Source organism: Pyrgilauda ruficollis, unplaced genomic scaffold (assembly GCF_017590135.1).
Source record: "Pyrgilauda ruficollis isolate IOZ18807 unplaced genomic scaffold, ASM1759013v1 scaffold64, whole genome shotgun sequence".
Lineage (NCBI taxonomy): Eukaryota > Metazoa > Chordata > Aves > Passeriformes > Passeridae > Pyrgilauda > Pyrgilauda ruficollis.
In genome coordinates, this window is record NW_024528155.1 from 1,028,319 (window position 1) to 1,044,362 (window position 16,044).

A 16,044-nucleotide genomic window follows, 5' to 3' on the forward strand; every position below is an offset into this window, starting at 1 on the left:
ACATCAGTTTCATCTCCATTTACTTGAAGCCAAGAGTGCCAGTTAGTTGATATTTATGAGTTTGGTGACTTCTTATTGGAACAAGTCTCCAGTGAGACTGTTGTTAACTATTAAAGAGTTAAACTATTCAGACTCCAAGTCTCTTTTTAACTATTCTCTTCTGTAGTAGTCCCTCAGTGAAGGGGCAAGGGATGCTTCATAACGCAGACTGTTTCATCAGTTTAGCAGACAGATTGAAGAGGCAGCAGGACACTGGCTTGTACTTAGAGGATGTAAATAACAGGATAAAATGTGTTTGGAGCAGCTGCATGTTTAATCTGTTAGTCAGTTTTCTAGAGTACATAGACTTCCTACCATGTACTGCTTAAATGTTCTGTCTGTGAAAGCACAGTTTTTGGGGCAGAAATTCTGAAAGTGCTTTTTAAGTTCCTGTTTTTACCAAGACAGATATGGTAGGGAAATTGTGTGTCCAGATGAACCATATGCCTCCTCCTGTTAAGCCTTGACATGTTAATGCTTTGTGTAGTGTGGGGGGTAATTTATCATGCCTTGAATTTTTTTATTTTTTGTTTCTACCTTCTTGTCACTTTTTTTTTGAGACCGTGTCAGCAAGACAGAATTTTCTTCTTTTTCATGTAGACATAACAACCTTAACTGAAGCCTTCTCACTGAGGGATGGATCTGGCCTGTGCAGTCAGTGTAATACTTCGACAAGTAGAACGCTTGAAACATTTTATTCAAGTCATTTTCACATAAACTTGCAACCATAATACGGGCAGGTAACACAAAAATATGAAAGTGCAGTGAAGAATACAAAGCTAGTGCCTGAATATTATAAATTAGAGCTCTTCAGATAAAGATGCAAAGTTACTGAAATTAAGACTCTTTGAAGAAAAGTGATGGAAATAATGAAAAGTCTTCAAGAAAGTTGCAAAAATAAGTGGCATTTCACTGTATCTGTAGCATTTAGTTGCATAATAAAAACCTCCCAATTACATACTCTTTGGTTTTAATTCAAGTTAAAAATCTTTCAGCACCTTTTAGGATTTGGAGAAAATGAAAATGCCTTTTTGGCATAAATGTGAGACACAGGATAAACCACCTTTCAGTGTCTCATTTATGAAAACCACCCTGCTGGTTTTGAATGAGCACACTGCAAACAATGCATGAATGACAATAGGAAGGTACATTTGATATGTGCATTCATTCTGGAGCAGAAAAAAACCGAGTAGACTTTTCCTAACACAAAAACATCATCTACACCATGTTTTGGTTCCATTGGTGACCAGTCTGTCATTTTTGTTACACTTTTGTCTAGAAATACACAAATACCAAATGTATTTCAGGATTAAAAAAAAATATATAACAAACCCTTCCTCTAATGAGCCTGACATACATTATGTTCCTTATGTGCAATTCTTAAGTAAAGATTTGAAGTATGGGAGGTGATTGTTTCACACACATTTATACATTCTGGCTTTTCAGAAGAAATTTGAGACTGCAAGACCGAAATTCGTAGTAGAAATCCCACAAAATTTAAATCTGGTTGTGCTCCCACTGAGACTAATGTCAATACATTTCAAAGATAAGGGAATAAGCCCGATGTCTGGTAAAATGGAATCCAAATACAATTTGCTGTAAAAATAAAAACTTTTTCCAAAACACTTTTTAAAAATGCACATAATCCCAAAAACATATTCCAGTATGCAAAAAATAAGGTGTCAAATCTGCAGAGCCAAGATACTGAAAATATTGGTTGGCGCTCCCCTAGTTAGAACTAGTTCTACACATGCTATATAATAAACTCTTCTACTTCTAACTGCATTGTGATTTACTATAATTAGACAGGGTTGAAGTCACATTCCTTCATTTTTTTTAATCCTAAAATCCCTTGGTTTTCTGTTCATGTCTTAGGCAATTTTTTGTGCTATTGTACATCAATGTCATGTCGCTTAACACACATTTCAAAACAAATACAATATTTTGCTACGGAAAAAAAAGCTACACTTTTGTAGCTCCAGTATCCCCAATATTCAAAGTTACAGCATTCAACACCTTTCCAAACGAGGCCATTCCCACTTGTTCCACCTACACAGATGCTCAAGGCCCCTCTGTCTCCTTGCTGACTTCAGTGGAGTTCTGCAAGTAGTTTGGGCACAGACGTGAGAGCAGGTGAGTGTGTCACGCGTGAGGGGTACCCCCTTCCCGCAGCTGCTCCGGCTCCAGTTAGTGCTCTCATATCCCACATCCAGCATCAGGCACCATGAGGTACGAGCACACCACCTCTTCCCAGGAAGCAGCCCGTGCCCACAGCCTGGCTTCCATTCAGTAGCTTTTGTGTCCATTGCCCAAGCTGCTCTCCAGACTTTGACCCCAGTTTTGACCTAAGTCTACAGAAAGGTGAATGCACTTGCATCCCTTAACACCTCTTGAACCTAAGAACTCTGGGCTGAGATTTCAGAAGCCTAGACTTGAAACAGGCCCTCGTTTTTGCACACATATATAACAAATGGTCTTCTTGTAAATCAAGTTTACAAATTTTGCTTCTGTTCATTGCCCATACTGGTTACAGATTGCTAAAATGGATCTTGCAGCAAACAGAAAGGGACCTGCAGGTGTAAATGAAATTATTCCGCACCCTCTCCCACTGGTGGGTCGTCATCACCAGGCTGCTGGTTCTCAGGCTCCTTTTAAGTTCTGATTGTGCAAATTCGTAACCAAGTTATGATTAAGTTGGAAATAAACTTAAATTAATATACTAAAGAACAGCTGATCCGTGAAGGATATTATGGTAATTCAACAAACTTCCAAATTAAATCCATAGGGTCTCAAAGTATAAAATATTTCCAAATACTACCTGAAGTATTCTCAATAGTGATAATAAAACCTCTCCATACTCCTCAGATTTTTAATTTTTAACTATACTGAATAGCACTTTTTTTTCTAATTTTTTTTAATTTACTGAGCTTCCAATATTTCATTAGGTATTTTGAACTGCTGATCAAATTAATGAACACCAATCAATATTTCTAGGTCCCATTGCTCCAAAAGTAGATTCTTCATTTTACATTATCAGAAATCTTCTGAAAAAAAAAAAAAAAAAAAAGCCAGATCCCCTTGTGATATGTCATTTCACAGTTTAAAACAAAAATCACAGCTACTGTAGCTTACAGCAGGGTGCACTGCAAAAGCAAAATACTTTGGGGATGGGAGGAGGAGTAGTACACCCAGCACCAGTTAAGCATTTCAGCAAAAACATTAATTTGGGCTGGAAGTTTGTCCCCTTAACAATGTTACATTTAGTTCCTGAACAGCCTAAAGTAGGATGCCAAATACACTGATTTTTGCTCTTCCTCTCTACATAGTATATTTTCAAATTTGTTTTTTTGAATACTGAGCTATACATTTTAAAGTCAACTACAGTACTTAAGGGGGAAGCAGGTAGTAGGTTTTGCTCACACTAAAAATACTTTGTAAGAGATTCTGACCTACTTCTGTTTGTGGTGCCACCTGAGTTAATTGCCTGTATTATTTTGATGGTTAACCTGTTCAAGTTGAATGTTTTTCACAGATGACCACATCAGAGACTCTTCATCATCTCCAAGAGCCCATTTCTTGACAGGTACTTTTTATCCACATTAAGTTTGTGGAACTTTTTTAGAAGTCCCACTTTGAAAAATTTATTGAACATATAAAGGTGGGCAAGCTGTTTAATTAATTTTCACAGATGAAAGGTGTATTTCAAAACCTCATCTGTTTTTCACTTAAGAAAATGGAAAAACTTCTAATGTATAAAAAAATGTAAACATAACTTTTCTTGCGGGGGTATAACTGATATATATAATATATATGTATTTCTCTGCTATATGTTAATATTCCTTGAAAACTGAACATACTTCTCTCTTTCATATCAATGTGTCCTTGCAAGAATTTTTAATAGTACTGTATCATCACTCTTAATCTGTTTTTCATTATGGTCTTTTCTGAGATAGCTGACATTAGTACTTTCTCTTGAGTTTTATTTAATTCATTTTGCGTACATTTTATTCTACATTTTTAAATATGTTCAACTCATCCGCCAGTAATATTCCCACTGAAGTCTACTATCACATAAACTCCAAATTTGAAGGAGCTAAGAAATGGTCCCATGTTTTTATGAATGAGTTAGATTATAAAAATTTAAAATATCTCTACATGAAGCACCAGTTTCACGCATTTCCATAGCAATACAAGTAATGCCAATTTAGATTCTTAAAATCCAGTTAAGTTTTGGCTGAGAAGCAGCAGAAGTGCTTCAAAGTCACATAAGGTGTGTGGGTGTATCTGTGTATGTTCTGTAGCTTTGTTTCTATAGTGTTTGCATCCTAGTGAAGTTTGTATAATGATACTTCAGTTCAAAACATCTGTCACCATCTCATCCACTTCTTGCATCTTTCTCAGTATCTGTTGAAAGAGGAGAAATAATTTCATGCAGGTGAGCAGGTACACACAGAAGGAGGAACTGCTGAATACCCACTTGTCACCTTGAAAGCACAAGCCAGCCAAGAGTAACACATTGTGTTCCCTAGCCCTGCATGAACACGTGCCTGAGAGAGATATAAAGTATGGTGTACATAAATACATACATACAGACATACATAAATGTATATATGTATATGAGGTGTTAGCCTGCAGGAGGCTGAGGGGGGATCTCATCACTCTCTGTGAATCCCCGAGAGGAGGCAGTGGTGAGGTGTGGGTTGGTCTCTTCTCCCACGTAACCAGTGAGACAGGATGAGAGGAAATGGCCTCAAGAGGAGGTTTAGATGAGATACAACCCTTCGCATAAAGGGTTGTGAAGCATTAGAGCGGAATACCCAGGGAACTGGTGAGCAGAAGCAGTGTGAATATGGCACTTGAGAATAGGATTTAATGGTGAGCATGGTGTTGATCTGAGGTTGATGACTGGACTCCATGATCTAAAAGGTCTTTTCTGACATTAACTATTCTATTATTCTATGTACTCAGTGACATTTTCAGAGGTAGGATGGGGAGATTAGAAGTTAAAAGCGTGAAATGTAAGTTTGGCTCATTTAACTACTGATTTCCTAATGCAAAGTGAGAAATTAATATTTTACAGGCTAATTAAGCAAGTCTCATTAATTCAGTCTATTTGTTTCACTGATACTTCTTGTTATAGAAGACTACACTGGTCACATGTTTTACTTTTCCTTGACTGCTCTGGAATTTGTTTAATATGAAGCTCTATACAATGTTAATACTCCTTATACAATCCAAGCCAAGTCTCCTGACAAATATTTCATATGAGCAACTTACACAGTGTTCTGAGATCTGCTTACCTCTGTGTTACAGAAGACTGCTTTCTCTGTGTGTGTTTCACAGATACTAAGGTCCAGGAGACCATGAGGACATTTATTAAATGAACTTGCCTTTTTGGAGGAAAAAATGTAAAAAAGGCACAATTTTGGCATTGCTTAAACTTTTAAGGACCAAACTGTCAATGAAGGATGTGTGAAAGAACTGTTTCAGGGAGAGTGGCTGCTCTGCAGGCAGCAGCAGCAGCAGTGAAGTAACACATGCGGGATTTTGCAGAATGTCTTAAAGAGCACTGTGGCTGCTCAGTTGTGTGTGGGTGCTGTAAAAGGGCACTGAATGATCCTGGAAAGGTCCTAGTGCAAGTACAAAAGAAGGTGTGTGAGCCACAGGTTGTTATCTGGCAGAGCGGACAGGAGCAGCAGTTTTGGAAAGTGTTACGTATTCCAATGGCATGAGTGCCAGAGCAAAATTCCCACAAATTTTAAGATTCCCACAAAATAGAATCCTGACAGTGGGGCAGAGTGTCAGAGAAACCTGCAGTGGGGAGGCACTTACGGTGAAATTGTGCAGCCAGAGGCGTAGGCGTGGTGGCCCGTGTAGCGGATGTCGCAGCGGACGATGTTGTTGGAGTAATCGGATTCAGGCACCAGGTAGCTGGGGTTTACACTCACCTGGAGGGGAGAGAGCACACTGCTGTCTGCTGCCACGCTTCAGCTGGTAACTTACATGCCAAAGCATGTATGCAAATGATTTGCTTCTTTAAACAGGAAAAAAAAAAAAAAACATGCTCCCAAAAAAAGTCCAAACCTCCCCATTCCCAATACACTTACCTTCAGAATGTAATTTCCAGGTTTTACATCAGTAATATCAATCCACTGGCAATCTATGTCAGCATTGTAAGTGTCGTAGCAGCCAGGGCTCAGACCCTTAAGAATGAAGTAAAGATTGATGTGAAAAAACATTATCTTTAGAAACAGTGACATTCTAGACATTAGGGACACTCAGAGTGAGGTTCACTTAACTAACACAGTTCACTGAGAAAATTAACTTAGAAAATGAATCTTATTTTTAGCTGGCGTTTTATTTGTGTGTCTAAACTAGAACACCTAGGTCTAATGTACCACTTTTATAGACTGCCCTTTTTGACTACTGGATAAAAAACACCTATAATATTGACAGTTGTTCATCTGTGAGGTATCTGTATTTTCTTATAATCACTTGTTACAGTACTCCTTTTATGTAAAAACTGTTGATGATATTATTTCCTGTTCTTCACATAAGATCAGAACACAATAAAAATTGACCAAAGACTGGAGTTAAGTATCTGTAAATGTCGAGTGAATATCTTCTGAGATATTCAGAAGACAGACGTGATCATCATGTCGGAACCTCTCTCTACCCTTAGGAATGATGCAACTTTTTGCTATGAACGTGCCATCTTTGAATAGTAGGGTTAAGGGCCATTTTCACATTGAGCTTTGCATGGAAATGGTGTCTTTTCAGGCAAATAGTGATACAAGAATCTGAGGGAACTGAAAATGTAGCCTTTGTTCCAGATGCATCTTTCTGAAAAATTCTTTGTTGTTAGGAACATGAGTAAGAATCCCCACATATGAATGTATTGGTGGTTCAAAGCTAGTGTCTTTAGCTGTGGCCAATACAGATTGCTCTAGGCAGAGCTGATCTGTTCTGGCAACACACAGAGTGCAGAAAACCCAAGTCCTGTAGGAATTCCCTCTTGACCCAGCTGGTGATCAGCTCAGACTCTTGCATGTTTGTGCCAAGTCTGAGGCTGGAGGAAAGTTTTACAGTCCAATTACAAACCCCTGAAATATGGGCTTCCAGTGGAAATGCTGACACAGCCATGATTCTAGTGACACAAATACACCAGCTGTAAAATATGTATGTTGCTTAGTTAGATGTCATAGTCTACAGAAGTAGAAAAGGTATTTATAAAACCTCTTCAAAGCCTCTATGTATTGCAGATCATTCATTATAGTTAAAATTCAAATGTGGACACGTCAGCAGGGAAACATAACATTTCTCTGTGACAGGATAACTACCTTCTAGATTAAAAGCTGCAGAATAAGGGACACAGGTTTATGTGTACGTATGGCCACACTGAGTTAAACCACAGATCCAGCAAAGTTCAGTGTCATGTGTGTGTGTGACAGTGGTCAGCAGCAGACACCTAACAAGAAGAGAGCATAAAGAGTGGGATGTGTAATGTCAGGCAAATTCCTTCCACCAGGCATTTAACTGTATTTAAGGCATGGGATTTTTGTGTTTAATAACATCTGTTACTTTGTCTAAATTCTTCTTGATCCCTTGGAGATTTTTGATTTGTGCAACATCCAATGGCAAGGAATTTAATACTTCATTCAATGTCCAAAGAGCACTCCTCTCTGTTTTAAACCTGTTGCCCGAGAGGCCTTCAGTTCATATACTGACAGAAACATCAACTATTGTCAGTAAATATCAAAAATTTCTTCTTTCAATCCACCAGTCAAATTTTGGTCTTACTTCTGGTTTTCCAAATGGAATAGTCTATGAAATTTCTTAGCCATACTACACTGCTAATCAACCTTGTTCTGCTGGCATTGGCTGGTTAGGACTTTTTAAGCTTTTCTTTAGCAGTTCTGAGAGGTGGTGATGCAATATTCAAGGCAGGAGTCTTGCATGGATTTGTCTATCATAACGGTATGTTCCATTTTCCATGTTCCCCTGGCACCTGGCTTTACGTTTGTGTGTGGCCCATCATGACATCCACACAGGTGCCATTCTCTTTAACAGCCTCCTGCTGTATGGGCACAGAACAATACCCTGAGATCACTGTGCCAGGCTGCCAGCCAGCAGCTGTGGGTGTCAGAGAAATCCAGCCCCTTACAGCTTCAGACTTCACAAGGGAGAAAAACACCAGCTATGAACTCTGGCACCAGCCAATGACATCAGTTTGGGGAGATGAGCATTGGGAACAGCTTCTTTATGGGCTGGCTGGAGTGTCCCTTAGCAAGCCCGACCAGTCCTACTGCCACGAGAGCTTGTGGTGTGTTTTCATATAGTTCAGTCAGCAGTGGTGCTACACTAGGGAGTGTCACTGCCCTTTAGCAAAAACCCACAGTTAACAGCAGGTGGGTGAATTACCATCTCCAGGTTAGTATCCTGGTCTCTGTAATGGGGATTCCAGAAGCTAGTTAGGGCATCAGCTAATTTAGGGCATCAGGTGATTGGCAGAAAAGTTACCCAAACACAAACACGTGGTTGTCTCCAGTGCAGCTCCTACCTGTGTGTGTGCTGTACATGCATACCGCCTGTAATATCCATAATCACAGGAAGTATCTTCAAGGCAGAAACTTGCTTTGTGTCCCTCAGCAACTTTTCTATGTGAGCTCGCATCCAACAAGTCATAGTGGCTGAATTCATCCATGCTGTGATAATGTCTGTTAAACCACAGATACATTATTAGAGATGGCTCCGATCTTATCAATAGCATTTTCACATATTCCTGTTTGATCTACATCTCGTTAAATCTGGACAAATTTTATTTACTACCCAAAACTTGTGTGTTAGTATACTTTCCTACTACTGACCACTCAAATATTTTCATTACTCTCATTTTCAAATACCACATGTCATCCTATAAATAAATAACAGGTTTTATTTTGTTATGGGAAAGATTCCACAGTAGCACTGTTTTTCCAAAATTTTGTTTCACCTTTTTTCCAACAACAATAGCAAGTATTTGGTACTTCATGTTTGAATTTAACATCTTATAAGTGTCTTTAACCAGAGGTTTGTTAGGAATGCTTACCTTACGTACCATAAATTCCATGGAAGTTTGCTACTTGCTAGCAAAACCCCAACAAATTGGTTTCACATTTCCCTGGCCCTCAGACAATGTAACACATTTGTAACATTGGTGAAGGCAAAATCTTCATAAAGAAATGAGCTTCTGTGTACTGGCAATGCAAATTTCATTCAATATCAGCTATTTTTACAGTCTGTACTTAATGCTGTCTCTCTTTCAGAAGTGTGTATGCTTTTGATTTGGACAAAGTGATGCATCTTCCTTGCTTTCGCACAAAGTGACTTCTAGCTCTTACTGTGGAGTTTTAACACCTCGTATTCTTGTAATTTCACCCTTGGGAAATTTTTCCCTTGTGTGGGAAAATAAACCGTGTCTTTGCAGGATTTGGCTGTCATTACTTTTGAATGCTGTCAGCTCAAGAGGTATTATGAGAAAGGCCTAACTAAACAAAACTCAAAGGTATTGGTAAAACAAAGCAGCACACAAGCAGGCACATCCAGAACACTAAAACCGGTCCACAGATGATGATGACTAACACTGAGGTCTGATGGCTCGCCAAAGCAACTGGCAGTTAGGGCTCGTTTCCAAATGAGTTTGCTTCACTGTTATGGAAATGATCATGAGAGATGCATTCTTTTTTGTAGGCAATGTATTTTCTGTCCAAGAACTGAATCAACATCAGAGACACTTTGCATCTGGACAGTGATAGCTGGGCTGTCGTGGCACAGTAAGCAACTGTTCCTCTACAAATGGAAAACTTCAACTGCTCTCTACCCATTTCATCCATTTATCATGTAGGCATGAGGGTTGGGGGATTTTTGTTATTGGTGGAGATTTTTTTTCAGGGATAGATGTTAACTAAAGGACTTGTGGAGGCTTTTTTGTTAGGTTTGATTTAGTTTTAGCTTTTTTGATGCATGTAAGATTTATGAACTGATAATATGAGTCTTTTTTGAAAGAATTTGTTCTAATGATACTAATTTTTCATTCAATACCTAAAGCTTCTGCACCTAGAGGGAAACATTCCGTTGGCTGAGAAGCCTTCAGGCCAAACCCATGTTGCACACCATTTTTGAAAGAGATTAAGTTATCACTTATGTACCTGTAGCATCAGAGTTGTATTTTAAGTAAGGTGGAAGTAAGTATTCTGAGTAATTAGTTCTAGCATTTTATAACCGCTCCTACTGAGAAGTAGCAAAAACTGGAACAAACCTGAAAACTTCTGTATTAGAGTTTTCCAAAAAGGTACAAGTTTGCAGTGTTACCTGCTTGTTCTCCTACATTTCCCTTGTTGTGTTTCCAGCAAATGCACTATTTCTAGAGCAATGCTGCTTTGTCAAAATATCATCACATAGGTATAGAATATTATTGATAAGGGGATCAAGTCAGTCAACCTGAGTCAACTCAGTAGCTTTCTTTTTCCATATTGATCAGACCATTCCTTGTGAAGAACTAGCTCATTAAATTCAGCTCAAGAAGCATGGATCACTGTTTGAAGTGATTGGGTGTTGTTATAGGGAATATTGTAGTAAACGTACATTTTAGGGTTTCTATTTAGTTTTACATGGTTGGGACTTTTATTTTCTGATTACACTTAAATGTAAGTGGACTATATGTAAAACAAAAGGAGAAAGTGCTACTGTCAAATCTAATTTCAGACTTGTATTTGTATTTAATCTACACATTGTAATAGTTTCATACATATGGATAAGCTTTGTATCTATCTTTGTTTCATGTGGCTGTGCAAAGAGTAATTATCACTACCTACAAAGAGTAATTACCACAACATAAAACTAATCAGATAGTAAAAGGCTGAAGTTTCCCCATGGTTTCTCTCTACTTCACTTTAGTTTTAGAAAATGTTGCCTTGTAAGTGACAATTGTTAGTGAAAAGCATAATTAGAAGATGCCATACTGAGCACTTCACTCACTGGTGACAGCTGTGCCACTCCCACGAGTAACGGGGTCTGCTGGGCAGAAAATCCGACGTGCCTTGATTTTTCACTCTTTGGGGGAATCTCAGGAGCACCCGATTGTCATAGTCTCTAACATCTGCTCGATAAGCTGAACTGCAATGAAACAAATCAAAGAAAAGAGAGGAAAAGGCCATAAGTATACGCAAGAAATATTTTGAAAAAATGCTTTCTATTGTCTCACAAGTAACTGGTAGCAGAGATCTTTTCAGGCTCCATAAGCCTCATGCATTGGAGATTCACAGAGGAATTCCTTAGGATGTGGAAATGCCTGGTGTCAGTCCAAGACCTGAGTAAAATTCAGAGCTGGTTTTAATTTTATAAATGGACGTTTGACCACTGACTGACTCCCTCTATGAAAAAGATCACTGCTGAGCTGTAAAATTACTCTGGTACCAAAAAACATAATTTTATTAGTTGCTGTTAACCAAAATAACTCCCTGTGTATGCAAGATCACACGACAGATGTTTGATTCCATTGTAAAAAAAAAAAAAAAAACCAAGCTAATATGTATATGCATATGCATCAGGCTGTGTTTTCCTATTCTACACAGCTATTATCTACACTCCTTTAAATACTGGAATATTTTAATCAACTAATAGCCAGCAAGAACACTTCAATGAGTCTCCACTGTGAAGCTAGCAAAAAAACCCCTATTATGTCACATTTCTTTTTCTGCAAGTGAAGAGCAGGCATGACCCTGAAATAAATTTATCATGCTGGTAAATCAATAAATCTGTTTTGCATGATAAGGTATCAAACAAGTTAAAATGGTTAAAAACAGCCATGTTGATTTCTTTCCAAACAAAACAGGAAAAATCTCTCTTTGCCAACTGGACAAGACCTAACTTCATAACAAAGCTGTTATTTCAACCCCTTAAGAGACTCTGAAACACTTTTCAGAGGGATTTTAGTTTTAGGAGACATTAAAAGGCACAGGCCCAGAAACAATTAGCTTATTATAATCTTAATAGGAAATTGTGCTGGTTAAGAATAGGGGTTTTGTTCAGTTTTTGATTTTTTTTTTTTTTAAGTAACAAATGATCTTGTGGGAGTAGAGGAGGGAGATGAAAATCAACAGAATGAAGTGGCTTTCTAGATGCCTTCATTTCGCAAAATTCAGAAATGTTCATGTGAGCTTGGCAATAAAAACATGTAATACAGATTTCCAGAGTGGAAGGGATCTGCAGCTTGTCTGTCTAATATGGCAGGATTGCTTTCTGATGCGCATACTCTATATCACCTGCCACAAACTTGGAAGAAGGTTACAAAGGGCTGTGTTTCCGTGAGCCCTCCAGCCTCACCCTTCTCCACTCTTCACCGTGTTCACAGGTGGAAACATGAGCACAGCAACCGACAGCAAATGGGCAAAATCTTGGGACGATGCCTACCTTGCCAAGCAGTTCTCCTCGGCAGCACATCTCAAGTTATACATGGACATCCTCTGGACATATGTGGACGCCTGGATGTAATAGGGATCCGGGACTAAGTCAGGGAGACCTGCAGTTCATCAAACCAACCACATAACAGTAAGATCAACCCAGGACACGTTTGCAAATATTTGGCTACCATCCCAGTCGTTAGAAGCCGTCGTTTTCCTACCGACCCCTGCTCTCCGTTAGCCTCGCGTTCCCCTTTGCTCAGGCTTGTCCCAAACACCCCACCGCAAACACGACGCCCGGACCCCCGGTGCTTATCGGCAGCTCGCCCCTCTCCCAGGCGCGGGGTCTGGGCTGCCCGCAGTCCAAGAGCCGGGAGAACGCCTGCCCGGTCAGGTTTTGCCCCGAGCGAGGGCCGGGCAGGGCCGGCGAGCCCCGCCGCTCATCCCGCCGGGACCGGCGTGCGCGGAGCGAGCGGGCCGCGCGGCGGGGGAGGGACGGGACGGGCGGAAAGGAGGGATCTTACCGTACTGGAAGTAGCCGGTGCCATAGCCGGGTCTGTACCTGCTGCCCTGGCGGGGCCTCTCGTAGGTGTCGTAGTAGTTGTAGTAGGGGTTATCGTCCGTGTACTTGTAGGGGTTGTAGGGGTCGTCTCCTACCATGACATCTTCCCGGCCGGGCCTGAAGCTGCCCAGGGGCGGCAGGCTGCCGGCCCCGGTGCTGCTCCCGTTGCCGTCGGTCGCGGTGCCGCCGGCGGGGCTGGGTCGCGGCGCCCCCGAGGAGGCGCTCCGGGCCGCGGGGGTGGCGGCCGCTGGGCTCCGCTGCGCGGCAGCGGCGCGACCCCCGGAGGAAGCCTGGTAGCCGGCCTGGAACCAGTGCCGAGCTCCGGAGCCCGGCCGGCTGCCGGCGGCGGGCTGGGGCTGCGGGGGCTGCGCGGCGGCGGCGCGGGCGGCGGCTCTCCGCGGCAGCACCGTGCCGTTGTTCCGCAGCAGCAGGATGGGGCTGCCCGCCGCCTCCGCCGCCTGCCTGCGCCGCGGGGGCTGGTACTGGGAGCCCAGGCTGAGCAGGCTGTACACCTGCCCGTTGTTCTCCCACTGGATCCGCTGCCTCCAGGCGGCGGGGGGCGGCGGGGGATCCCGGTGCGGCGGCTGCTGCTGGCAGCCGGCGGGCCAGAGGCAGCTCCAGTAGATGCACGCGTGAAGCTGGGCGAGCAGGAGCCCCGGCGGCGCGAAACGCATCTTCTCCGCTTTTGTGGGCGCCGGCGGGTAGAGAGATACGGGCGAAACCGGGAGGGGAGGGGGGGAGGGGGCGAGAGAAGAGCGAGGGGCGCCTTTCCTGCTCGGATGGAGCGGGGGGCGGTGCGGAAAGGCCGAGGGGTGCGGGCTGCGCCTCTGCAAGGGTCGGGCGGGCAGCGGGGTCTCAGGCGCTGCAGCACCCGGGAGGTGCCATCGGGCAGGTCGGGCCGTCGGAAAGGAAACCCGGCCCGGGGGAGGCGGCGAGAGCGGCTTTTCTTCTCCCCAGTATTTATAGGCGAGGGGATGCGAATGGGAGCCGGAGCAAACAATCAGCCTCTCATCGTCCTCCGGCCCGCGCTGGTGTCTGGAGCGAGGGAAGGAGGAGGAGGAGGAGAGACCAGGGACTTTAAACTTGCTGGCACGCTCGCAAAGTTACACAAGCCCCGCTGGCTGGGCTGGCTGCACCCCCGCCATTTGTTCACGTAATGCGGCTGGAAACGTGCGGCCCTGACAGTTCTCCCCTCAGCCGCCCCCCGCCCGCCGCCGCCCGCCCCGCGCGGGGGCGGCTCGGGGGGAACGGGGACGGGGCGGCTCGGGGGGAACAGGGCGGCTCGGGCCGGCGCGGCGGCGGGGGCTCCCTGCCTGCCTCCCTCCCTGCCTCCCTCCCTGCCCTGCCCTGCCTCCCCCCGCGCCCCGAGCCGCGCCGAGCCGTGCCGAGCCTGCGGCGGGCGGGCGCGCTCAGACACACGTAGGCTGCCAGAGTATGCCGTGGGGCAGCGCCAAAGTATGCAAAGGAAAAATGCTATTAGCTCATCAGCGCTGGAGAGACTAGAAACGGGGTGGCGGGGAGGGGGAAGGGGCCGCTGGCGAGAGAGGAAACATGTTTCTGGAAAATGTGCTGGCCGGCACATCTCCCGAGCTGGAGCAGCTGCTGGTGACCTTCGTCTCAGCGCTGAGTTACAGTCGGATCCCCTTGATGACCTCTTAATTAGGAGAAAACCTTCATCAAATAAACTCTTGACTATTGACTTTTGGGTTTTGTGCATATGAGTCACACGAGAAATATATTGGCGATGCTCCTCCAGGAGTAAGTTTTCATTGAAAAGTGAAATTTCACATGGGAGAGGCTTAGCCCCATCACCAGAACAAATAAACCTAGTTTGGGTAGTGTCTCCCCAAAATCATGCTGGAGAAGAGGAGCAGGCTGCAGCCTGAAAGCCTCTCCCTTCCCTTCTGCTTTTACAAGAGTCCATCAAGGCTGTGTTTTGATAAGTACAATCACCCAGTAAGGCAAATGAATTAAGTTTCATGGATTTCAGCCAAAACTTCTTTTGGGTGTATTTTTCCAAAGGCTGTTTGCTTATGAATCCTTGCAAAGAAATTGAGGAGAATACACAAAAGTTCTCCTTCACCAAAAGTTTGGTGGTGAGGATATTTAAGTGAATCCTGTCAATGATGATCAGTCTGGGCTGGAGGTTTTCACCTTACTCAGGTAGATTCAAGGTACCCTAGGACCACTGCCAGCTTCCCCAAGTCAGGTTAGCAAGCCACATGTTACTGGCCAGGTGGATATTGCCACTGGATTTTGATGCTTTTGTACAGTTCTCCTGTCATCTGTTGTGTTGTAGTTTATTTTAATTGCATATTACTTTAAATGGTGCACACTTAATAATAGAAAAACAGAAAAATAAGGTCCCGCTTTGTGGCTGTGATGGATGGTGAATGCTGATTTACACTGCTGTAGAATTATTAGTTGCAGTGCTCATCTTTAAAGTACTTTCACCACCCTGAAATCAGTGGTGCCACCCTGTGTGTCAAAGGTCCCCCCATGGACTGGGAGTCACTGGCTCTGACCGGCGCTGGCACCGGCTGCTCGCCACGCCAGGCTGGCTGTGCTCTAGCCATAAAAATGGTCAGTCTGCAGAACGCTGAGGAGCACAGGGCACTGGTGCTCCAAAGACAGCAAAGTTTTCTCACCTGAGAACATATCCACGAGCCAGGTGGGTGCTTGTTACCACTGCTAGCCAGCACCAGGATGGTGGGGAGCATCTGCTGGACTGGGCCCCCAGCCAGAACAGTAACTGGTGTCTTTCCACAAGCGGGCTGTGCTAGTTTGGGCAGTCTGCTGCAGAGGTGGTTTGGCTTGGGTTCTCTTATTCATCGCATTTGCAGGCTGCTCATCCCCTATGATCTTTCTCATTGTGGCTTTGAAAATATTATTCTCCACTTAAGGGTTTGCCTGGAACAATCAGTGACTAAAGCTGAGTAAAATGGAAAGGTTGAAGATAGGGAAAATGCAACACTGAAGGAATGAGATTTCTGTCTTTTTAAT

General features: G+C 43.3%; 1 protein-coding gene across 2 annotated transcripts; it reads right to left on the reverse strand.

The window, feature by feature from the left end:
• Positions 1-719: 719 nt before the first annotated feature.
• LOX (lysyl oxidase) lies at positions 720-13,883 on the reverse strand. Of its 2 annotated transcripts, XM_041484174.1 has the most exons (7): positions 13,004-13,838; positions 12,490-12,598; positions 11,056-11,193; positions 8,600-8,756; positions 6,147-6,242; positions 5,872-5,987; positions 720-4,443 (listed from the first exon to the last, which is right to left on the reverse strand). In XM_041484174.1, the coding sequence occupies exons 1-7, from the start codon at positions 13,713-13,715 to the stop codon at positions 4,437-4,439; spliced, it is 1,335 nt and encodes a 444-aa protein (XP_041340108.1). In that variant the 5' UTR covers positions 13,716-13,838; the 3' UTR covers positions 720-4,436. The 2 variants fall into 2 exon arrangements, with proteins under 2 accessions (XP_041340108.1, XP_041340109.1); XM_041484175.1 differs by lacking the exon at positions 720-4,443 and having other exon boundaries at positions 5,868-5,987; positions 13,004-13,883.
• Positions 13,884-16,044: the final 2,161 nt, after the last annotated feature.